At 42.4% G+C, this 26,519-nt stretch overlaps 1 protein-coding gene across 1 annotated transcript in view; it reads right to left on the bottom strand.

Annotated features, from left to right (window-relative positions):
* The window catches only part of LOC111978070 (serine/threonine-protein kinase 32C), a 99,854-nt gene extending 75,177 nt beyond the window's left edge, over positions 1 to 24,677 (bottom strand). The window contains exon 1 of the mRNA XM_024007863.1: positions 24,146 to 24,677. Within this exon, the coding sequence (XP_023863631.1) occupies positions 24,146 to 24,224 (79 nt within the window). The 5' untranslated portion in view covers positions 24,225 to 24,677. The remainder of the gene's footprint in view (positions 1 to 24,145) is intronic.
* Positions 24,678 to 26,519: the final 1,842 nt, after the last annotated feature.

Genomic DNA, 26,519 nt, shown 5'->3' with positions numbered 1-26,519 from the left:
GGTGAGAGACTTGTTTTTGGAAAGGTGGATTTTTACAAGTAGAAGCTCAAATTGTTTGGGCACAGACCTGGATAGTAAGACAGAACTATAGCAAAAGTTATCCAATGCGGGCCTGGAGGCAAGGGAAATATTGGCTGCGAGTGGCCATCGGTGTGAGAGCTCACTCAACAAGTAATTGGCAGCCCCTAACATGGAGAACAGAAAGCGCTGGAGTGACATTTTAGCTGGCAATGAAGAGGCAAGCACTTGCTGTCACCAACCAGCGCCAGGACAGTTCTTCCACTCGTGTGCCATCAACGGAAACGTCACTATTAACATCACCAACTAGCTTGGTTAGCTCGGACTAGCCAACCATAATAGTTGTTGCCTATGTAGGCCTATTGGATATTTATTCAATCATTATTTATTGAAATTCTTGTCTCTCATCATAATTAAATCTCTGCTAGCTAGCTACATGCCAATGATTTGTTTAGCATAGCAATGTCGATTGAATAGAATGAACAACTGGGTCAAAACATGCGAAAACAACTAACGACCAGCCCGCTTGGGTAGCAACTTCAGAACGCAGAAACAAATTTACTCATTAAAATGTTTTTAATTATAAAATGTCATTCATATTTTTATAAATATGTTGGCAACTGTCTTAGTTTAGATTTTTAAGACTCAGAATACAACAACTTGCCTAGCTACATCTAAATGTTTTTGGGGGACTTTGTTATAAATTCGAATTCTATTTTTGAGGCTCCACATGTTACCATGGAAAATATTCATGTTATTTACAACAACCAATGAGCAACTCTGCCGTAAATCCAGCACATATTGAATGTTGAAATGTCGGTCTCATTGGCAATGAGAAGGAGTGTCATGTTAGCTAAAGGGACTGGAACGTTAGCTAAAAGAGACTGGTACTTTTGGCAAACTCAGACTAGCAGCAACATGCATTGAGAGAGCTCTGAGTGTGTCTGTTGTTTGGTTTGTTTTTTGTAATATGATCAAGATATTGAATTGATCATAAACATGATCATTATCGTCACACTGTCTTCCTTCACTGCCACTGAATCAACAAACCATTGGGTCGGAAGAAGTCCTTGGTAAAAGTAATGGCCCATACTGCAGGGTTAAAATGCCATATTCTCCTCTTCACAAAGCACACAGGATAACATTAGAGATCTATTTAGAGACCACAGGAAGAGAGCGAGGGATGGAGGGGAGGAAATGGAAGAGATGAAAAGACGGGGGTGAGAGCTACAGTATATTAATAGTGTGTAGCAGCCTTCTGTGTTCAGGTTGGAGGTTGCAATGTGGTAACCCTTTACACTCATACCCGTACATGGGTTAAAATCCCAGATTTGGGCACTAATAAGTGCCTAAATTGGAAAGTAGTGGCTGTACAGTAACATGCTATACATGACGTCAGAGCTCTGGTTCTGCGTTTCACAGCGCTGTATGGGTTTTGACTGACAGAAGTTCTGAAATTAAGCACCTCGCGCAACAAGAAGTTGCCCCCATCCCTCCAGCTAATTGGGAAAGTTTTGCAAATGTTTTGTTGTTTTCTCAATGAAGGAAATGCTAAAAATTAAATTGTGTGTAACATCCATTTTTATAGTTTACTCGCTACTCGAGTCATCTCTCTCCGCTCTCTCTCTATGCTGCTTTCCATACAGACCTAGTCCGCCCCCTGTCACTCAAGGAACGCATTTGTTGTTGCTTGCGTTCGTCTGCATGGTCAATGCAGCACATGCAACAATGTTGATGACTAGAATGCTGTTTCTACTTTGCTTTTTAATATAAATCCACAAGTGTTCTATAATTACATTATTAGTTTGTGTTTCTTACATCTGCAAACAGCAAGTTTGTATTTTCTTAGCAGATTGTGGCTAAGTCGAGTTAGCTGCTAATGCTAGCTGGCTAACTAGCTAGCTAATAAATACTGTACTGAGTCAGAATAAACGTAGCTAGCTATACAGCCTGATACCAGTGATGGTGTAGGGCTAAATCAGTATGTTGTTTGTGCAACATTATTTTCTAAATCAAAGAGGAATAGGCAACTACATGAAGTAGTTAAGAGAAAAGATTTAATGTAGCCAAAGATTATAGGGTCCTTTAACCCTAACCAACACTTTGGTTCCTACCCGGTCACAAAAACTCCTCCCTGGCATTTTTATTAGTTTTCATGTCAAACAACACTATATTCAAATTGCCCACTCTTACCTTCTAACTATAGAATTAAAACAGTTTGATCTAAATCGCAAGTAAATCGCAATTGTAACATTGTAAAAATTGTCTATATTTTTTGCCCATATTGGGCAGCCCTGCATGGCAGTGTGGAAATGATCTCAAATGAGTGAAGGAAATAAAGAAATTGAAGAAAATGCTGTATATATATATATATATATATATACACAAATAGATATGTATGTGTGTGTGTGTATGTACAGTGGGGCAAAAAAGTATTTAGTCAGCCACCAATTGTGCAAGTTCTCCCACTTAAAAATATGACAGAGGCCTGTAATTTTCATCATAGGTACACTTCAACTATGACAGACAAAATGAGAAAAAAAAATCCAGAAAATCACATTGTAGGAATTTTTATGAATTTATTTGCAAATTATGGTGGAAAATAAGTATTTGGTCAATAACAAAAGATTATCTCAATACTTTGTTATATACCCTTTGTTGGCAATGACAGAGGTCAAACRTTTTCTGTAAGTCTTCACAAGGTTTTCACACACTGTTGCTGCTATTTTGGCCCATTCCTCCATGCAGATCTCCTCTAGAGCAGTGATGTTTTGGGGCTGTTGCTGGGCAACACGGACTTTCAACTCCCTCCAAAGATTTTCTATGGGGTTGAGATCTGGAGACTGGCTAGGCCACTCCAGGACCTTGAAATGCTTCTTACGAAGCCACTCCTTCGTTGCCCGGGCGGTCGTGTTTGGGATTCATTGTCATGCTGAAAGACCCAGCCACGTTTCATCTTCAATGCACTTGCTGATGGAAGAGGTTTTTCACTCAAAATCTCACAATACATGGCCCCATTCATTCTTTCCTTTACACGGATCAGTTGTCCTGGCCCTTTGCAGAAAAAACAGCCCCAAAGCATGATGTTTCCACCCCCATGCTTCACAGTAGTATGGTGTTCTTTGGATGCAACTCAGCATTCTTTTGTCCTCCAAACACTACGAGTTGAGTTTTTACCAAAAAGTTATATTGTTGGTTTCATCTGACCATATGACATTCTCCCAATCTTCTTCTGGATCATCCAAATGCTCTCTAGCAAACTTCAGACGGCCTGGACATGTACTGCTTAAGCAGGGGGACACGTCTGGCACTGCAGGATTTGAGCCCTGGCGGCGAGTGTGTTCTGATGGTAGGCTTTTCTTTTGTCCCAGCTCTCTGCAGGCCATTCATTAGGTCCCCCCGTGTTGGTTCTGGGATTTTTGCTCACCGTTCTTGTGATCATTTTGACCCCACGGGGTGAGATCTTGCGTGGAGCCCCAGATCGAGGAGATTATCAGTGGTCTTGTATGTCTTCCATTTCCTAATAATTGCTCCCACAGTTGATTTCTTCAAACAAGCTGCTTACCTATTGCAGATTCAGTCTTCCCAGCCTGGTGCAGTTCTACAATTTTGTTTCTGGTGTCCTTTGACAGCTCTTGGTCTTGGCCATAGTGGAGTTTGGAGTGTGACTGTTTGAGGTTGTGACAGGTGTCTTTTATACTGATAACAAGTTCAAACAGGTGCCATTAATACAGGTAACCGATGGAGGACAGAGGAGCCTCTTAAAGAAGAAGTTACAGGCTGTGAGAGCCAGAAAATCTTGCTTGTTTGTAGTGACCAAATACTTATTTTCCACCACAATTTGCAAAATAAATTCATAAAAAATCCTACAATGTGATTTTCTGGATTTTTTCCCTCATTTTGTCTTTCATAGTTGAAGTGTACCTATGATGAAAATTACAGGCCGCTCATCTTTTTAAAGTGGGAGAACTTGCACAATTGTGGCTGACTAAATACTTTTTTGCCCCACTGTATATATATATACACACACACACACACACACACACACACACACACACAGTGGGCAAGAAAAAGTAAACTTAGCAAAAAAAAGGAAACGGCCCTTTTCAGGACCCTGTCTTTCAAAGATAATTCGTAAAAATCCAAATAACTTCACAGATCTTCATTGTAAAGGGCGTAAACACCGTTCCCATGCTTGTTCAATGAACCATAACAATTAAATGAACATGCACCTGTGGAACGGTTGTTAAGACCACTAACAGCTTACAGACGGAAGGCAATTAAGGTCACAGTTATGAAAACTTAGGACACTAAAGAGGCCTTTCTACTTACTCTGAAAAAACACCAAAAGAAAGATGCCCAGGGTCCCTGCTCATCTGCGTGAACGAGCCTTGGCATGCTGCAAGGAGGCAGACCACGTGTAACACCTGCACAAGATCGGTACATCCGAACATCACACCTGCAGGACAGGTACAGGATGGCAACAAACAACTGCCCAAGTTACACCAGGAACGCACAATTCCTCCATCAGTGCTCAGACTGTCCGCAATAGGCGAGAAGAAGCTGGACTGAGGGCTTGTAGGCCTATTGTAAACACAGGTCCTCACCAGACATCACCGGCAACAACGTCGCCTATGTGCACAAACCACCGTCGCTGGACCAGACAGGACTGGCAAAAAGTGCTCTTCAATGATGAGTTGCGTTTATCGTCGAATGAATGAGCGTTACACCGAGGCCCTGTACTCTAGAGTGTGATCGATTTGCAGGTGGAGGGTCCGTCATGGTCTGGGGCGGTGTGTCACAGTATCATCGGACTGAGCTGTTTGTCATTGCAGGCAATCTCAACGCTGTGCGTTACATGGAAGACATCCTCCTCCCTCATGTGATACCCTTCCTGCAGGCTCATCCTGACATGACCCTCCAGCATGACAATGCCACCAGCCATACTGCTCGTTCTGTGCGTGATTTCCTGCAAGACAGAATGTCAGTGTTCTGCCATGCCAGCGAAGAGCCCGGATCTCAATCCCATTGAGCACGTCTGGGACCTGTTTGATCGGAGGGTGAGGGTGAGGGCCATTCCCCCCAGAAATGTCCGGGAACTTGCAGGTGCCTTGGTGGAAGAGTGGGGTAACAAATGACTTAAATGTAAATGTAACATCTCACAGCAAGAACTGGCAAATCTGGTGCAGTCCATGAGGAGATGCACTGCAGTACTTAATGCAGCTTGTGGCCACACCAGACTGTTACTTTCGATGATTTTGACCCCCCCCCCCCCTTTGTTTCTATTAGTCACATGTCTCAGTTATTGAATCTTGTTATGTTCACACAAATATGTACACATGTTAAGTTTGCTGAAAATAAACGCAGTTGACAGTGAGAGGATGTTTCTTTTTTTGCTGAGTTTATGTGAACCCTTTGGAATTACCTGGATTTCTGCATAAATTGGTCAACAAATTTAATCTGATCTTCATCTAAGTAATCTAAGCCACAACAAGACAAACATAGTGTGCTTAAACAGATAAGAAAAATACAATAATTTGTGTGTTTGTGTACATAATTTAAAACATTCGCAGTGTACAGTAGGTTGGAAAAAGTAGGTTGGGGAAAGTATGTGAACCCCTAGGCTAATGACTTCTCCAAAAGCTAATTGGAGTCAGGGGTCAGCTAACCTGGAGCTAACCTGGAGTCCAATCAATGAGACGAGATTGGAGATGTTGGTTAGAGCTGCCTTGCCCTATAAAAAAAACCTCACAAAATTTGAGTTTGCTATTCACAAGAAGCATTGCCTGATGTGAACCATGCCTCGAACAAAAGAGATCTCAGAATAAAAATTGTTGACTTGCATAAAGCTGGAAAGGGTTACAAAAGTATCTCTAAAATCCTTGATGTTCATCAGTCCACGGTAAGACAAAATGTCTACAAATTGAAAAAGTTCAGCACTGTTGCTACTCTCCCTAGGAGTGGCCATCCTGCAAAGATGACTGCAAGAGCACAGTGCAGAATGCTCAATGAGGTTAAAAAGAATCCTAGAGTGTCAGCTAAAGACTTCCAGAAATCTCTGGAACATGCTAACATCTCTGTTGACGAGTCTACGATACGTAAAACACTAAACAAGAATGGTGTTCATGGGAGGACACCACGGAATAAGCCACTGCCAAAAAAAACATTGCTGCAAGTCTGAAGTTTGCAAAAGTGCACCTGGATGTTCCACAGCGCTACTGGCAAAATATTCTGTGGCCAGATGAAACTACAGTTGAGTTATTTGGAAGGAACACAGGAAAGAAAGGCACAGCACAGCACACCAACATCAAAACCTCATCCCAACTGTAAAGTATGGTGGAGGGAGCATCATGGTTTGGGGCTGCTTTGCTGCCTCAGGGCCTGGATAGCTTGCTATCGTCGATGGAAAAATGAATTCCCAAGTTTATCAAGACATTTTGCAGGAGCATGTTAGTATCTGTCCGCCAATTGAAGCTCAACAGAAGTTGCAATAGGTCAATGACCCAAAACACAGAAGTAAATCAACAACAGAATGGCTTCAACAGAAGAGAATACGCATTCTGACCTCAAGAGAGCAGTTCACACCAGACATCCCAAGAATATTGCTGAACTGAAACAGTTTTGTTAAGAGGAATGGTCCAAAATTCCTCCTGACCGTTGTGCAGGTCTGATCCGCAACTACAGAACACGTTTGGTTGAGGTTATTGCTGCCAAAGGAGGGTCAACCAGTTATTAAATCCAACGGTTCACATACTTTTCCCACCCTGCACTGTGAATGGTTACATGGTGTGTTCAATATGTGTGTTATTAGTTTAAGCAGACTGTGTTTGTCTATTGTTGTGACTTGGATGAAGATCAGATCAAATTTTATGACCAATTTATGCAGAAATCCAGGAATTTCCAAAGGGTTCACATCCTTTATCTTGCCACTGTATATATTGAACAGTATATAACAATCAAAATGGAGGGAGACCCATTGAAATCCCTTAGAAGGTACGTGTTGACACCCTAGCATCACGTACTACTCATAAAGCAAATGTAGAACTTTTATATTTCAAAACCATAAAATACCATCGAAGATTTGAAAAATTCAGTGATATGATATTTTGTCCATATCACCCAAACCTAGTTCGCATTCGCAGCCGGTATTCTAAGCCAAACTGCTATTCAGTATTTTTGTTTGCATGCATAACTAGGCTATTACTGTCAGCATTGAGTTCGCATTATTTTGGTAAGCCAGCAATGTTTACGGCTGCATTCTCCTATTACAAACAGCCTATCTATCTTGTAGCCTATATTCATTACCAAAACTGCCTAGCTATAGAGCACTGTCCATTAGGCTGATACAGCGCAGCAGCGATATGCTACAGATTTCAAAAGCATTTCATGATCTCGGAGTCTTGGCATTTGAACTTGATGTTTATCGTGGTATAGCGTGATTATATACGCAGAATTAAATATAATTCCACTGTAAGAACCCCAAAATGTTTTGCCCCCTCACCGATTTCAATTGCCCCCTTAGTCACGTTATCATGGTGCCCGGTCTGGTTCGTCCTCGCACTCAATCCCTTGGAATTATTTTATTATGTTGCACCTACCCCATATTTTCCAGGAATATTCTTATGGTGTTACTGAATGTATCCAGAATAGTTTCAGATTTGCTTATCAACAAATACGGCAAAAAAGTACAGCAAATGTAGAACGCACATAAACATCCACAGTGGAATGTTTGGATTCAGTCTCGTGTCAGATGAACCGTTGCGTCCTCACTTTTGGTCTAATCATTTGCCCATAATCTCCTAACTCTTCCCTTTCAATTGCCACCATGGTTATGCATATGCCCTTCATATTTATTCTGTAAGAAACATTTCATTTTAGCCCTATCTATATAGGCCAATTCCCACTAGTGTGAAGGGTTAAGGGGTGATCGTGAGGAGAGGGAATTACACCGGAGTTCTATTTTAAGACTCTTTCCGAGGTGAAAAGTACACAGAGAGGGCTGAATAATTCATCTTTACAACAGCTGTCCTCACACACACGCATACATGAAGCAATGTAGGCACACACACAGACAGGCAAGTGCGCACACACAAACAGGTATGCACAAACATAGAAACACAAACAGAAACACGCACAGAAACAATTACGGTGTCAATTGAAAGCATGGTGCAAAGAAAGGGGAAGAATGAACACTATAAAAATGAGTCTGCTTCTTCATGACATATTGGTTCATAACGAGAAGTGATGATGGCACCTACAAACTTCAGACGCTGCAAACATATAATTTTGGCAATCGCGCATGACAAAATTCACAAGTACAACCTCTGACATTGCATGTGACTGGGGGGTGGGGGGGGGGGCTGGCCTAGTTCTCTGTCCAGCTCTTGGTTGGGGCTGCGGCAGGACACGTTGAGTTCTGGCCCAGATACACCTGCTTCTGTGAGCCTTACCAGGTATCTGGGACACAGCGCTCCAGCAATTATATATTCATTCACACACACACACATAGATGCATAACACAAACACATTTATCATTTAATTTTCTAAAACGCTAAAATAAACACCCTCTTCACAGTAAATTGTGAATGATGCGCATCCACCATCGGCACAAACAGGCATAGTGGAATGGCCATAATCTGTGGTGTGGCTTTGGCTACACCACAGCTATTTACATGATTATTCCAGACAGTTTTCTTCAAACGCTGCTATTCAATTGGGCATGACAGATCCCTTGTGGCACCTGAAAGAAGCACTGTGTTTCGAATGTGATTGAAGAACCAAATGGGGGGGGGGGGGGTTCACTTTACCCTTACCTATATGTACAAATCTACCTCAATTACCTCGTACCCCTGCACAGTCTGGTACCTTGTGTATATAGCCAAGTTATCGTTACTCACTGTATATTTATTCCTCGTGTTATTATCTTTCAATTATATGTTTAATTTCTCTCTGCATTGTTGGGAAGGGCCCGTACTGAAGCATTTCACTGTTAGCCTACACTTGTTGTAGGATTTTCTTTGCAGGTTGATTTGCATATATGCTCCCTGGGGGACTAACGGGCAGCTGGGGGGGGAGGGGCCTCTGTCAGCTTTGATGGTGTCACATTTCATGGCCGATCCATGGGTTCAGTGAGCAGTGTTTCATGAATGAGCCAAGCACGCTGCCACCGTGAGTGACACCCCCTCTGGCATCGCCAGAGTGAGGCTCACATCTTTAGAGGCGTGGTGTGGTGTGGTACAGTGAGCTGGCATTGTCCTAAGCCCAACAGGCTAACTCTAACATATCGGTTGATGCATTTCCAACCCGTCTTTAACACAGTCGTGTTGCACATTTATTATCACACCTCAAAAAGCCTTGGGAGAAGTGTTAAACTTCCCAGAAAACATATTAAAAAGTATAGTGTGAGATTTCACCAATTAAGCACTTTTTCTACTTACCCAGAGTCAGATGAACTCATGGACACCAGCATGCTAGTTGTTCCGGTACACTTCCAGTCATTGCGCTAACGCTTTTAGCAACGGCTCACAAAACYTTCTTCAACTRGTATCCATGAGTTCAKCTGACTCTGGGTAAGTAGCTAAAGGGCTTAAAATTGCCAAAATCTCACACTCTCTCTTTAATGATATAGCAATCAAAATGCAATTTCATTCAATATAGCAATCAATATGCACAGCGCGGAAGACACACAACCAGCCTGAGAATACAGCACTACAGTAACCTCCCTTGGCCTCAATCTCTTACTGTTATGAATCTGCTGCTCGAGACAAAATACAATCCCTCCCTGAACTCCAAAGTGCCACATGAATAAATTAACACACTAAATCTTCCCAAGGCATCTCTTATTCCTAAAGGACAACCACATCTCAACACCTCCCCACACAGACAGGTTTCCAGAGGCTATTTGTTTTCCTATGTAAAAGTAGRCAAGTCCAGTTGCGTCTTAAAAATGTTGCAGAACTTCCCAAGCCCAATCTGAGACTTGTTTGAGATGATCTATAAATTCWGCCTAATTGGATTCAACAGGCATTTCTGAAATGTTCTGAAATGAAAAGGCAAGAATCTGGCCAGCTTTCAGTGCACTGCCCAGAGGATTGAGGAGAAGCTCCAGTAATCCCCTTTGAACACTCACTCACACACACACAGAGGAGAACCACTGGTCTAAAAACAACTGAGCCAGGATTTACACATAAATTAAGGAAAATGACAATGTATGCTTTTGTCAAACAACTTTTTAGTTTTTGGGGTTGAAAATTGACATCTTTATCATCCCTCTTCTCTTCTGCTTAGTATCGTTCTCGCTTGCTTTCTCATGGACAGTGAATGTGGCCAACCGCCTTGATTTGGTCTCATGTAGCAAAATTTGAAAGTGTTTTTTACGTTGGACAAAAGCAGAGACTCAGAGCTACAGAATGGTATATCATACACTGCATTTGAGGAACAATGGGAAAGTCATTCTGATTTGAAAGTTGATAAACTTGTAACTTCACTTTTGACAAAACAGCCTTTGAACGTTTTGGTATCTAGTGAAGAGCTCTTCTTTGTCTACACCCATTCAGCATCGTTCACACCCTCTTAAGCTTTAGCCCCACCCATCTTGTTTCGCTCTCGGAGCGAACATGATGCTCTGGCCGATTATTTATTTACCTCTGGATAACATGAAAACAGCCTAACCAGCTCTGCTGGCAACAATTTTATTACGCATTTTTGCAGACGTTTACTGACACGGGCCATATTCAACGGGTGTTGTACACACGTTAGCTAACGAGCCAGCCAGCTAACGTTAGCCAGATAAACAACAATGAACAAAGTGCCAACAATGCCTAACATTAGGCTCTAACTAGAAAAGCAAACAGCTCTGGGAAACTAATAACCTCCGCTAGGGAGCCAGCCAGCTAACGTTAGCTAGCTAAACAATGAACCAAACTAGGTAAACAACGTTTAAGATCACACACACACACACGTCACGTTAGCTAATGAGCCAGCCAGCTAACGTTAGCTAGTTAAACGACAATGAACAATGTGACAACAATGCCACAATGCTGGGAGCTAACCAACCAGGTCCAATGTTAGCTAGCATTTCTACCAAAAAACACATTTTGATAAAATATTTTTTACGTTCAAATGGCTCTCCTGTGAAGTCGTGACTTGCGACAAACACCTAGTTTCCTGAATCGGGTCACATATGTGGGAACTCTTTCAAGACTGTTGGAAAATAATTCAAAGTGAAGCTGGTTGAGAGATTACCAAGAGTGTGCAAAGCTGTCATCAAGGCAAAGGGTGGCTACTTTGAAGAATGTAAAATACATTTTGATTTGCTTAACACTTTTCTCGTTACTACATGATTCCATGTGTTATTTCATCGTTTTGATGTCTTCACTATTATTCTACAAAGTAGAAAATATAAAAAATAAAGAAAAAAGCTTGAATGAGTAGTTGTGTCACATCTTTTGACTGGTACTGTATACATACATACATACATACATACATACATACATACATACATACACTACCGGTCAAAACTTTTAGAAAACCTACTCATTCAAGGGAATTTTCTTTATTTTTTATATTTTCTACATTGTAGAATAATAGTGCAGACATCAAAATGATGAAATAACACATATGGAATCATGTGTTGGGTCATTGTCCTGATGAAAAACAAATGATAGTCCCACTAAGCGCAAACCAGATGGGAAGGCGTATCGCTGCAGAATGCTGTTGTAGCCATGCTTGTTAAATGTGCCCTGAGTTCTAATTAAATCACAGACAGTGTCCCCAGCAAAGCACCCCCACACCATAACACCTCCTCCTCCATGCTTTACGTTGGGAAATACACATGCGGAGCTCATCCGTTCACCCACACGAGTCTCACAAAGACAGGATGGTTGGAACCAAAAATCAAAAATTTGGACTCCAGACCAAAGGACAAATTTCCACCGGTCTAATGTCCATTGCTCGTGTTTCTTGGTCCAAGCAAGTCTCTTCTTATTATTTGTGTCCTTTAGTAGTGGTTTCTTTGCAGCAATTCGACCATGAAGGCCTGATTCGTGCAGTAAACGCAACATGCAACAATTTCAAAGATTTTTTCTGAGTTACAGTTCATAGAAGGAAATCAGTCGATTTAAATAAATGCATTAGGCCATAATCTATTGATTTGACATGATTGGGTAGGGCATAGGCCCACCCACTGGGAAGCCAGGCCCAGTCAATCAGAATGAGTTCATCCCCACAAAAAGGGCTTTATTACAGAAATGAACATTCAATTCTCTGACAACAGCTCTGGTGGACATTCATGCAGTCAGCATGCCAATTGCACACTCCCTCAAAACTTGAGGCATCTGTGGCATTGGGTTGTGTGACAAAACGGCACATTTTAGAGTGGCCTTTTATTGTCCCCAGCACAAGGTGCACCTGTGAAATGATCATGCTGTTTAAATCAGCTTCTTGATATGCCACGTCTCTCATGGATGGATCATCTTGACAAAGGATAAAATTCTCACTAACAGGGATGTAAACCAATTTGTGCACAACATTTGAGAGAAATAAGCTTCTTGTGCATATGGAACATTTCTGGGATCTTTTATTTCAGCTCATGAAACATGGGACCAACACTTTTACATGTTGCGTTTATATTTTTGTTCAGTATAGTAGACTGTAAACTGTGGGGGTTATAAGCRGTGTTAAATAATGTTTGAACAGTGTTTATTAGTGTGTATTAATCATTCTTAGCTGCATAGACAACCACCTGCAATAGCGACGRAAACAACAGTGACAGTAAACACTGCGAAAGGGCAGAAAGAGATTTTCATAATCAATAATGTTCTTATTAGCCTACATCAATACACATTTTAAAACTGTTTGTACCMTGAGAGGAAAATAAAATGGAGAATAAGAGCAACAAAAAGCGCAGTAAAGAGAAAGGAAAACATAGAAAAGAGAAGTCTGCAGGTGTGAGAGAATACACCCTGACTATATGACAGGTTCTCATCCAACCCACTGGGCTGACGTCAATTACATTCTCTGTGTGCCCTCATCCGCTCCTCGCATCATGCATTGGCCAACACACGCACGCACACAAACACACCGAGCGACCTTTCGGTTTTTATCTCAGAACCCAACTGAGCTAATCTCTTTGAAGACACCTACAGTCTGAAACTAGTTTTCCTATGAAACCGGTCTCCTGTTTATCACCGGAAGTAAGTTAAGGGAATTGCAAATATATTCAAGACCTTTAGATACACTATTTTAACAAGGACTACTGCCTACTACTACACAACTGCCTACTACTACACAAAAGGGGGATTGTTCACCATTAAAGTAGTCTATCCGTCACCCAGTCTTCAAACCACGAGTTGAGTTTGTGATGTTATTGCTATTCTATAACTATAATGTATGTCCAACTTGTGAAGTTGGTGAGGTATTCCTTTCTCACCACAAAACCAGATAATACCGCAGTATTACCACCATATATCAGCCACGTATTGGATTACTACTGGCATAGGGGGAAATAGTCCGTACTAGTGAGGCTAAAAGCTGCAGGCATAGGGCTCCTGCTCTATTCGAGAGAGAGAGAGAGAGAGACTAATGCTGGAGATGAAAGAAAACCGGGACTCAGTATTCCATGCAAGCAATCTGCTATCTCTCTCTTTATCTCTTTCCTCCACTCCTCCAAGTCTGCCTCGCTGTTTTGTTCCTCAAACCCTCGTACTCACGGGAACGCACATTCCCAACATACAAACGTGCACACACCACATCGAGCACATGACGCGCACAGTATGCTTCTCTGTATAGTCAAATCAGAGGAGCAACGAACTGTACAGAGTACACAAAGAACATGCCTGGTGGGCTCTATCAAAGAACGCACGGATATCGCCATTCAGCGTCTCTCTGGATTCTCTACTCTTTCGATGCAAACACACTCCATTCAAAAGCGGACTACAGTATGTGCATCACTGCAGTGGTCAGGTCAAGTTCTCAAAAGGAAAGTGCCTCTTTCTCCTGGGGCTTGCCTTGGCACATGCTTCAACACTTTCATCCAGCTAGTGTTCGCATGACCTTTCTAAAGAAAGGCTTGAGTGGAGCAGTGGGATCCGGGCCATATGTCGGTCTGTTTATACGACACAAGTTAAATTGTCACCAAGGCTGGAAGTAGTTCTGAGAAATAATGCAATTTACAACAGCCAAGCAAGGAGGATGAGTGACCTAATCAATCCCATAGGCTCTCTCTTATCTCCTTGCTGTAAATGTTTTTAAAAATCTACTAAAATAGCCCTCGGGCAGCTTCTGTTAGACATTAACCTGACTCCATTCTAGCCAAGTACTGCCCGATGTAGACCATATACCGTTTTCCAAGAAGCCAAGAGATATTATTTCTGAGAGACTCAGGCAGAAACAAACACAACACTTAGTGGATGCTCTTCACATGAAACCAACTCAGCAACTTCGATACAAATCGGCTGAATGGGATGTGATGCTACTATCGGTTTAATGTGTAGAGATTAGGGATGTGCATCTTTCCCTTTCCAGACGATTCGATGCGTATCTAGATACGATACGTTGTAGTTTAAAAGAATTCGGTGGGATTCGGTTTGTTTAGAAAACAATTCGAGCCGGATGCAATTTGTTGCATGAACACATGTTGCATTTTCCATTCTAAATTCAATTCTGCTGCTGATAGAGCTCAGGAGATGTGCCTCTAGAGCTGGATCTGTCTGAAATTACTTCTGTGTGTGTGTGTGTCTATGGTGTATGTACTATGTAGGCACCTGAGCTGAGCCATAAAGGAGACTAGGCATCTACCACCCCACTACCACTATCGGATTAGTAGGCAATGTAGCCTGTTTTTTTATCCCCTCACTTTGGTTGTGAAATACCGTCACCCTCTAATTAACTTGTCATTTTTGCAACTGAACTGTTTGAGCTAGTATGCATCAATATTGATCGTTTACAAATGAGCTACAACGTAGCTAATGAATATATAGCACAAATTTGGATTTCACTCCCCATCTCAATATCAAATGTTTTGGAAGTTTTTAGGAGGTGATCTTTTCTTCTCCTCTCGCTTTGGCTATGCAGTGCATCTCGTAAAAGTGATTGCTGTCCTCGTTATGAAATTATTTACTGTCACGCTCGTCGAAAGGATTGTACCGAGGCGCAGCGTGCGTAGAGTTCCACATATTTTAATAAATTGAAACTCAAACAAAACAACAAAGCACAAGAACAAACGAAACGTGAAGCTACTGGTGTGCACACAGGCAACTATCTGTAGACAAGATCCCACGAAACACAAAGGGGAAACGGCTGCCTAAATATGATCCCCAATCAGAGACAACGATAAACAGCCGTCTCTGATTGGAAACCATACCAGGCCAACATAAACCATTAATACACCTAGATGACCCACCCTAGTCACTATCACGCCCCAACCAACAGAGAATAAACAGCTCTCTATGGTCAGGGTGTGACATTTACTTTACCCTGTATTATCCCAAGATCAGGAACAGGTTGCCTACCTCGCGTTAGTGAGCTGGGCACAGTGCAGTTTGACTAGGTTACTGATAATGTCTGTTGTTCGGCATGAAAAATGAAGTATAGATCAATGACTGTCAACACAGTTACATGCGGTTCGACACTGAAGGAGAGGATGCATCAGATCAGTTTGGGGTCCGCGGACCGATGCACCGGTGCGTATCGGTGACTCGTCACATCCCTAGTAGAGTGTCACGCCCTGACCATAGATTGCTTTGTATGTTTCTATGTTTGGTTTGGTCAGGGTGTGATGTGGGTGGGCATTCTATGTTGTATGTCTAGGTTGTCTTTTTCTATGCGTTTGGCCTAGTATGGTTCTCAATCAGAGGCAGGTGTCAGTCGTTGTCTCTGATTGGGAGCCATATTTAGGTAGCCTGTTTTCCTTTGGGTTTTGTGGGTGGTTGTATCCTGTGTTAGTGTTTTCACCATACGGGACTGTTTCGGGTTGTTTGTTTTGTACTTTAGTTATTTCGTTCAGTGTTCTGTTTGATTTATTAAATATATCATTATGGACACTTACCACGCTGCRTATTGGTCCGATCCTTGCTACTCCTCCTCAGACGAAGAGGACGAAACCCGTTACATAGAGATCATATACATCGAAGGATAATGCATTAAGAAAGTATCGTGGCACTTAGAACTCTTGTGCCTAGGGTTGCAAAGGGTCGGAAACTTACCATGAAATTTCCATGGGAAGTTAAGCCTGGGAATTTTCCCTAAATTCATCAAAAAAAGTTAGCTTATAACAGTTAACCTTTTTTGTGGGATACACAAAAAGGCAATTCTAGGTCTTGTGGCATATTTTGGTTAAACTGTCCACCAATTCAATGGAATTGCAACCCTCTGCATACACAGTGCATTCTTCCATTACATCTACAGCTGATTCTCAAGATCTTGCATACTAATGAGATGCTATTGAGCCCACACTACCACACTGTCAGAGCCAAGCACTACATGCTTTCTGGTAAGTTTTGAATACAATACTGGGTGGGGTGAATATATTTTAGATGACATGCATACTTTTTTGTTAACTAGTAAATAGTAGCCTACAGCAAAGTGTGTTTAAATCATTTCTAACTTAACAATTTCTAGTTAGTTTTTGCGACCATGTGGGTTTTAAATTGCATGAGCCTGCTAACTGAGGAGTGCTAATTCCATACAGGTTTCATTTTAAAACATTTATCTTACAAAAGGAGTTGTTTATTCTAACTGCTTAACTATTTATCTGTACATGGAATTGTATTTGGGGTTCTTTTTTACAAAAATGTTTCTAATCTTTACAGCAAAATGCCACGGGCACTATCTGATGTGTGGAGACATTTCACTACAGCTAATGTAAATCAAATCAAATTTTATTTGTCACATACACATGGTTAGCAGATGTTAATGCGAGTGTAGCGAAATGCTTGTGCTTCTAGTTCCGACAATGCAGTAATATCCAACGAGTAATCTAACCTAACAATTCACAACAACTACCTCATACACACGAGTGTAAAGGAATGAATAAGAAAATGTACATAAAAAAATATGAATGAGTGATGGTATAGAATGGCATAGGAAAGATGTAGTGGATGGTATAGAGTACAGTATATATATATGAGATGAGTAATGTAGGGTATGTAAACATATAAAAGTGGCATTGTTTAAAGTGGCTAGTGATACATTACATCAAGATGCAGTAGATGGTATAGAGTACAGTATATACATATGAGAGGATGTAATGTAGGGTATGTAAACATTTTATGAAGTGGCATTTTTTAAAGTGGCTAGCGATACATTTATTACATACATTTTTCCATTATTAAAGTGGCTGGAGTTGAGTCAGTATGTTGGCAGCAGCCACTAAATGTTAGTGATTGCTGTTTAACAGTCTGATGGCCTTGAGATAGAAGCTGTTTTTCAGTCTCTCGGTCCCTGCTTTGATGCACCTGTACCGACCTCGCCTTCTGGATGATAGCGGAGTGAAAAGGCAGTGGCTCGGGTGGTTGTTGTCCTTGATGATCTTTGATTTTTGGCCTTCCTGTGACATCGGGTGCTGTAGGTGTCCTGGAGGGCAGGTAGTTTGCCCCCGGTGATGCGTTGTGCAGACCTCACTACCCTCTGGAGAGCCTTACGGTTATGGGCGGAGCAGTTGCCGTACCAGGCGGTGATAGAGCCTGACAGGATGCTCTCGATTGTGCATCTGTAAAAGTTTGTGAGTGTTTTGGGTGACAAGCCGAATTTCTTCAGCCTCCTGAGGTTGAAGAGGCGCTGCTGCGCCTTCTTCACCACGCTGTCTGTGAGGGGGGACCATTTCAGTTTGTCCGTGATGTGTACGCCGAGGAACTTAACTTTCTACCCGCTCCACTACTGTCCCGTCGATGTGGATAGGGGGGTGCTCCCTCTGCTGTTTCCTGAAGTCCACAATCATCTCCTTTGTTTTGTTGACGTTGAGTGTGAGGTTATTTTCCTGACACCACACTCCGAGGGCCTTCACCTCCTCCCTGTAGGTCGTCTCGTCGTTGTTGGTAATCAAGCCTACCACTGTAGTGTCGTCTGCAAACTTGATGATTGAGTTGGAGGAGTGCATGGCCACGCAGTCGTGGGTGAACAGGGAGTACAGGAGAGGGTTGAGAACACACCCTTGTGGGGCCCCAGTGTTGAGGATCGGCGGGGTGGAGATGTTGTTACCTACCCTCACCACCTGGGGGCGGCCCGTCAGGAAGTCCAGGACCCAGTTGCACAGGGCGGGGTCGAGACCCAGGGTCTMGAGCTTGATGACGAGTTTGGAGGGTACTATGGTGTTAAATGTTAAATGAGCTGTAGTCGATGAACAGCATTCTCACATAGGTATTCCTCTTGTCCAGATGGGTTAGGGCAGTGTGCARTGTGATTGCGATTGCGTCGTCTGTGGACCTGTTGGGGCGGTAAGCAAATTGGAGTAGTTCTAGGGTGTCAGGTAGGGTGGAGGTGATATGGTCCTTGATTAGTCTCTCAAAGCACTTCATGATGACGGAAGTGAGTGCTACGGAGCAGTAGTCATTTAGCTCAGTTACCGTAGCTTTCTTGGGAACATGAACAATGGTGGCCCTCTTGAAGCATGTGGGGACAGCAGACTGGGATAAGGATTGATTGAATATGTCCGTAAACACACCAGCCAGCTGGTCTGCGCATGCTCTGAGGACGTGGCTGGGGATGCCGTCTGGGCCTGCAGCCTTGCGAGGGTTGACACGTTTAAATGTTTTGCTCACGTCGGCTGCAGTGAAGGAGAGCCCGCAGGTTTTGGTAGCGGGCCGCGTCAGTGGCACTGTAGTGTCCTCAAAGCGAGCAAAGAAGTTGTTCTGTCTGTCTGGGAGCAAGACATCCTGGTCCGCGACGGGGCTGGTTTTCCTCTTATAGTCCGTGATTGACTGTAAACCCTGCCACATACCTCTAGTGTCTGAGCCGTTGAATTGCGACTCTACTTTGTCTCTATATTGAMGCTTAGCTTGTTTGATTGTCTTGCGGAGGGAATAGCTACACTGTTTGTATTTGGTCATGTTTCCGGTCACCTTGCCCTGATTAAAAGCGCTTTCAGTTTTGCCCGAATGCTGCCATCAATCCACTGTTTCTGGTTTGGGAATGTTTTAATAGACGATGTGGGTACGACATCGCCGATGCACTTGCTAATAAATCAGCTCACCGAATCAGCGTATWCATCAATGTTGTTGTTCGCCGCAATGCGGAACATATCCCAGTCCACGTGATCGAAGAAATCTTGAAGCGTGGAATCCGATTGGTCGCACCAGTGTTGAACAGACCTGAGCGCGGGAGCTTCCTGTTTTAGTGTCTGTCTATAGGCTGGGAGCAACAAAATGGAGTCGTGGTCAGCTTTTCCGAAAGGAGGGTGGGGGAGGGCCTTATATGCGTCACAGAAGTTAGAATAACATTGATCTAGGGTTTTGCCAGCCCTGGTTGCACAATCGATATGCTGATAGAATTTAGGGAGCCTTGTTTTCAGATTAGCCTTGTTAAAATCCCCAGCTACAATAAATGCAGCCTCAGGATATGTGGTTTCCAGTTTACATGGAGTCAAATGAAGTTCGTTCAGGGCCATCGATGTGTCTGCTTGGGGGGGATATATGCAGCTGTGATTATAATCGAAGAGAATTCTCTAAGTAGATAATGCGGTTGGCATTTGATTGTGAGGAATTCTAAGTCAGGTGAACAGAAGGACTTGAGTTCCTGTATGTTGTTATGATCACACCACGTCTCGTTAATCATAAGGCATACACCCCCGCCCTCCTTCTTACCAGAAAGATGCTTGTTTCTGTCGGCGCAATGCGTGAAGAAACCAGCTCGCTGTACCGACTCCGATAGCGTGTCTCGAGTGAGCCATGTTTCCGTGAAACAAAGAACGTTACAATCTCTGATGTCTCTCTGGAACGCTACCCTTGCACGGATTTTGTCTACCTTGTTGTCAAGAGACTGGACATTGGCGAGTAGTATGCTCGGGAGCGGTGCTCCCGTCTACGGAGCCTGACCAGAAGACCGCTCCGTCTGCACCTTCTACGGCTTCGTAGTTTTGGGTCGCCGGCTGGGATCCGATCCATTGTCCTGGGTGGTGTGCAAAACAGAGGATCCGCTTCGGGAAAGTCGTATTCCTGGTCGTAATGTTGGTGAGTTGACGTTGCTCTTATATCCAATAGGTCCTCCCGACTGTATGTAATAAAACCTAAGATTACCTGGGGTAACAATGTAAGAAATAACACATAAAAAATAAAGAAATACTGCATCGAAGGAAAAGCTGTGTACATTTGCAAATACTGTGCCAAATCATATGTGAAGAATGCAACAAAGATGCAGAATCATCTGGCCAAGTGAATAAAGTTCCCTCAGTGCTCACAACAAGCAACCTCTGACAAAAGTCCCTCTACTTCTATTTGAGGTGAAAATGATGAATCAGACACATTATCGATAGCAACAGCTCATGGTCCTCCTGGAATCAGAAGTTTTTTTGACTCAATGGAGGAACGTAGTCAGAGAAATGCTAATGAATGTCTTGCTCGAGCTGTGTATGCAACTGGTTCACCTCTGATGCTCATAGGCAATGTGTATTGGAAGAGATTTCTGAATGATCTTCGCCCAGCATACACCTTTCCAACCAGACATTCTTTATCTACTAACTTGCTGGAGGCAGAGTCAACAGAGTTCAAGTGAAGGTCAAGCAAATCATAGAGAAAGCAGACTGTATTGCAATCATCTCTGAKGGGTGGTTGAATGTTCGTGGGCAAGAAATAATTAACTACATCCTCTCCACCCCTCAACCAGTATTCTACAAGAGCACAGACACAAGGGCCAACAGACACACCGGTTTCTACATTGCAGATGAGCTGAAGGCAGTCATCAATGACCTTGGACCACAGAAGTTATTTGCAATGGTGACAGACAATGCTGTGAACATGAAGGCTTACTTGGTCTAAAGTGGAGGAGTACTACCCTCACATCACACCCATTGGCTATGCTGCTGATGCATTAAATCTGCTCCTCAAGGACATCATGGCACTGAAAACAACAGATACACTCTACAAGAGAGCCAAGGAAATGGTTAGGTATGTGAAGGGTCATCATGTTATAGCAGCAATCTACCTCACCAAGCAAAGTGAGAAGAATAAGAGCACCACATTGAAGCTACCCAGCAACACCCATTGGGGTGCTGTTGTCATCATGTTTGACAGTCTCCTGGAGGGGAAGGAGTCTCTCCAATAAATGGCCATATCACAGTCTGCCGATATGGACAGCCCCATCAAGAGGATCCTCCTGGATTATGTATTTTGGGAGAGAGTGGTAAGCAGCCTGAAACCTATAGCAGTAGCCATTGCACAGATTGAGGGAGACAATGCCATCCTGTCTGATGTAAGAGCGGAAATCTTGCAGATGTAAGAGCGGAAATCCGTACTTCCCTGCCCACTTCACTGTTGCTCCAAGCAGAGGAAACTACAGTACATCAAAAAGCATGAAGACTTCTGCCTGAAGCCCATACACGCCACAGCGTACATGTTGGACTCCAAGTATGCTGGCAAGAGGATCCTGTCTGGTGCAGAGATCAACAATGCCTATGGTGTCATCACTACTATGTCTCGCCACCATGGCCTCGATGAGGGCAAGGTTCTTGGCAGTCTGGCGAAGTACACTTCCAAGCAAGAGCTTTGGGATGGAGATGCAATATGGCAGTCATGCCAACATATCTCATCAGACACCTGGTGGAAGGAACTTTGTGGATCTGAGGCTCTTTCCCCTGTTGCTTCCATCATCCTCCAAATCCCACCAACATTAGCCGCCTCAGAGCGCAACTGTTCCTTATTTGGGAACACACACACACACCAAAGCACGCAACAGGCTGACCAATACAAGGGTTGACAAATTGGTGGCCATCCGGGCAAATTTTAGGCTTTTTGAGCCCGACAACGAGCCATCCTCAACAAGGTTGGAAAGTGACAGTGTAGATGAGGCCTCAGAGTCTGATGTTCAAGAGGTGGACATTGAGGAGGTCCAKGGAGAAGACATGGAAGCCTGAGAGAAAGACAGCCAAAGCTTTAGTTTCCAGACTATCATTTTACAGCTGTATTTTGAAAACGTTTTTGGTAGATGCGATCGATCATTGGGATCATTCAATATTCCCTTTTMTTTTGTTGTTCAGCGAAATCATCCCATGTGAAGAGTCAACTAATTGAATTACAGTTCAATTCATAATTAAATTGTTTATTTAAATTCTATTGGAAGAATKTAATAATTTGCAATTATGTCTACTTAAGGTTAAAATGTTTATGATTCTGTCTCCATATGATATGGTCACCTGTTAAATCCACTTCAATCAGTGCATATGAATGGGAGGAGAAAGGTTAAAGAAGGATTTTTTTGTTTTGTTTTTTAAAGCCTTGAGACAATTGAGACATGAATTGTGTATGTGTGCCATTCAGAGGGTGAACGGGCAAGAAAAAAGATTTAAGTGTATTTGAACGGGGTATGGTAGTAGGTGCCAGGCGCACCAGTTTGAGTGTGTCAATACATGCAACGCTGCTGGGTTTCACACAACAGTTTCCTGTGTGTATCAAGAACGGTCCACCACCCAAAGAACATCCAGCCAACTTGACACAACTGTGGGAAGCATTAGAGTAAACATGGGCTGCTTTCGACACCTTGTAGAGTCCATCCCCCGACGAATTGAGGCTGTTCTGAGTGCAGGGGGGGGTTCAACTCAATATTAGGAAGGTGTTCCTAATGTTTTGTATACTCAGTGTATGTTGTTTCCTCCCCATTTTTGCCATGCCAGCCTTGAGCCTCAAGGCTCCTCGTTAATGAAAAGTATAGGGGAAAAACAATATCATAATGCCTGTCAAACTGCCGCCCTTTTCCTTCTGCAAATAGAACCACCTCTATAATTGTTTATTTGACAAACATAGACATACTGTACACAGCTCCACTTAAAAAAGAAATTGAACATTGACAAAAACAACAAAAATTGCACTGTTTGCAGGTCCACGGCTTCTCATTACACCTTTCATAACATTGACACCATTTTCACTGACGTCTGTCGACACATCAAAAGTCCCATTTGAACTGTGTGGACAAAATGTCGCTTCTAAAATGGGTCACCCTTGTAGCTAAACACACACAAACAAACAAGAACTCACATACACACAGGAACACACAATCTCCATCCCCTCCTAATCATATGACCACAAGTCTGCAGTGAACTGACCTCATTTAGTTACGGTTTTTCACTGATTTAGTCAGTTCATCTGTCATTTTAGATTTGTTGGCAACAGTATAAAAGGGGCATTGAKGATTCAAAGCAAGGCATATTTGGTTCAGCTCGAATGGGCTTATTCTCCATCACAGTGACAGACATGAATGTGCATTGCTTTCATGCATGCCACTAATCTTGTATGAATTATTCAATTAACACAATGACTCCACATTCTCATATTTCATAATAGTTCCCCAAAGACAGCTGCATACAGACGATGCATGTAAAAGGTGAAGTGAAGTGTGCAGGTATTGCATTCAGCGAACACATCCTGAGAAGTCTGAAGAATAGCAAGAAAAATAATCAAATAAATGAGACATCTACATGAACTGCAATCCACAGTAATTACACTGACTGTATGACACTGTAGCAACTTGGTTGATCTCCAGAATGAATAGATTGCAACCAATATTTCAGTGTCCTCTTTCTGGAACATTTTCTTCTGTGTCATCATCAACAACAAAACATTGGTATAATTTGGCCCAAAAAAAGTGTAAGTGTGAAATATGGTCGGTTGCTAGACTTTAGCCGACATTCTACATTTCGTTTCACTGTCCATCAATCTAAAGTTGAACCCCACACCCCCGACATTTGCTTTCATCTCTAGGCTGTAAGACCATGTTTTTTGAGGAGGCTAATATTTCCCCCAAAATTATCGAGGTTACATCAATAGGAGCTCATCATCTATAGCCTAGGCAACATCGTGATGAAATTGCTTGATCCAATGAACTAACTTTGACTCAAATGCAATTTAGGTGTCGCTACAATGTTGCGCTATAGTTCACTAACATCGCAAAAGAATAGCGATGCTTTCGTTTCTTTGTGTTTTCTTACCATCTTCCTTTTCATCGTAGACCGGTCTCTTAGAACTATTCGCGCCCATTCTCTTCTTCCACTTGCCCCAGTGAAACATTGATGCGTGAACTCAGATAGCATTCCTTGCCACTTAAAAAACTAGCTACAGCTCTGTATTGAACACGTTGAACAAATGCATCGCTCCGTCCTCGGTTATTATTTGTCGATGATTTTCTCTCATTTACGCACCGCGACTTTGTCTCACTAAACCAATGAAGACGAGAGATTAGATCGGAGAGAGAGCCTCAATACTGTATTTCAAAGAAAAACACACGGCTTGCCTATTTTTCTATTCCGTCCTCAACTGATTTAGCTATGTTCGCGGAGCTGTGTGTGACACTTCGCCTCTAGTCGTCGTAGCTTGAGTCTCTGTCATGGATGTCAAGAACCATGCCTTTCTGCAGGTCTCGTGTTAGAATATAAGACCGTTTTCAATATTACAGGAAGTGCTGCTGTATATTACACAACCGAATTCAGTCGTTGCAAAAATGCGAATCTAATTAAGAGATTATTGGCGCCAGATCATTGAAAAGGGGGTTAATGCTGCGTTCATAACCAATTGGGAAGGTGGTAATTACCAGCTGTGAAGTCGTAAATTAGTGATGTGCAGTTCGAGAGCAATTTTTTTTTTCAATTACTCAACTTACTGATGCTTTGTTTTTCTGAGTGACTCGTTMATTTTAGTTGTCATTTGATCTGCTAGCCGCAATGAGTCGTACAGAAAGATTGATACACATTCCTCCTGCTCAGTGTCACCAGAGACGTGCTCTGACCTATGTCTCCAACCAACATAAACTGAGTATAGCAAATATTAGTAACACCTTCCTAATATTTACTTGAATTCGTCGGGGCATGGACTCTACAAGGTTCAAAAGCATTCCACAGGGATACTGGCCCATTTGACTCTAACGCTTCCCACAGTTCCGTCAAATTGGCTAGATTTCGTTTAGGTGGTGGACCATTCTTGATACATACACGCTGGAAACTGTTGAGCATGAAAAACACAGCAGTGATGCAGTTCTTGACACAAACTGGTGCACCTGGCACCTACTACCATACCCTGTTCAAATGCACTTAAATATTTTGTCTTGTCCATTCACTCTCTGAATGGCACACATACACAATCCATGTCTCAATTGTCTCAAGGCTTAAAAATCCTTCTTTAACCTGTCTCCTCCCCTTCATCTAAACTGATTTAACAAGTGACATCAATAGCAGATCACAGCTTTCACCTGGATTCACCTGGTCAGTCGATGTCATGGAAAGAGCAGGTGTTTTTAATGTTTTGTATACTCATTGTACAGTATATGCACACAGGAAAATAGATCATGCTGCAGGCAACACAGCAAAGAAAAATATGCCTAGAACTGATCATTGATCGCATGGTGCATTAGAATTACTTTGATTAATGGATTATTGAATGTTATGATGGACATAACATTATAGAACCAAAATATACAAAGCMTCTGCTCAACAAACTCGAACTCCAGAACGAATCATGAACTATATTGTGCGTATTACCTTCCCGGCAGTCAAGCAATGCATTCTGCCAAGAGTTGATCACAATCTAGTCCGGTTGCGGCCACAACTAGACCTCTTTTCAGATGTATCAAGAAATACAATTATTTGTATGCCTAGCAAAAAACAAATGTTTAAGCACACTTTTACAAGTCTCAGTCACAAATGACAGCTCCAATAAAAAGTCAGTAAAAAGAGCTGAACTTCCCATCACCATGGTAAATACCAGTTGGATGTATTCATGTGCTTTACATTTACATTTAAGTCATTTAGCAGACGCTCTTATCCAGAGCGACTTACAAATTGGAAAGTTCATACATATTCATCCTGGTCCCCCCGTGGGGAATGAACCCACAACCCTGGCGTTGCAAGCGCCATGCTCTACCAACTGAGCCACACGGGACCACGTGTGCTTTGAACTCGTTAAGAAACGCCAATTGGCTAATGGCCAACAAGCTGCGTCAACCATAAACTAAAAGTATAGCTATCATGCTTGTAAATAAATTATAGTGTTCAGAAACCATATGAAGTTGCAGTGATGGGACAAGACTGTAACTACCAATTGGATATCACGTAATTGGGGAGAAAAAAGGATAAAAAGAAAAAAACTTGAATAAATAATGTTTTGTTGTTACATTTAACTGCCAAAATTGTGTTATCTAGGTCATTTCCTTAGGTGTAGGTGACGTCTGAAGTCACCATGTGGGAGATGTTAGAACTCAGGGATGATAGACGAGTTTCCCGCTAGTAATTACGAGTTCAAGTGGATTTTTCCCAGTTGTATATGGTAAATACCACCTTCCCACGTGGTTATGAATGCAGCATAACACTTTAC

The sequence above is a fragment of the Salvelinus sp. IW2-2015 genome, linkage group LG18 (assembly GCF_002910315.2).
Source record: "Salvelinus sp. IW2-2015 linkage group LG18, ASM291031v2, whole genome shotgun sequence".
Lineage (NCBI taxonomy): Eukaryota > Metazoa > Chordata > Actinopteri > Salmoniformes > Salmonidae > Salvelinus > Salvelinus sp. IW2-2015.
The sequence above is the reverse complement of the archived record's forward strand: the minus strand, read 5'-3'. Positions and strand labels throughout refer to the sequence as shown.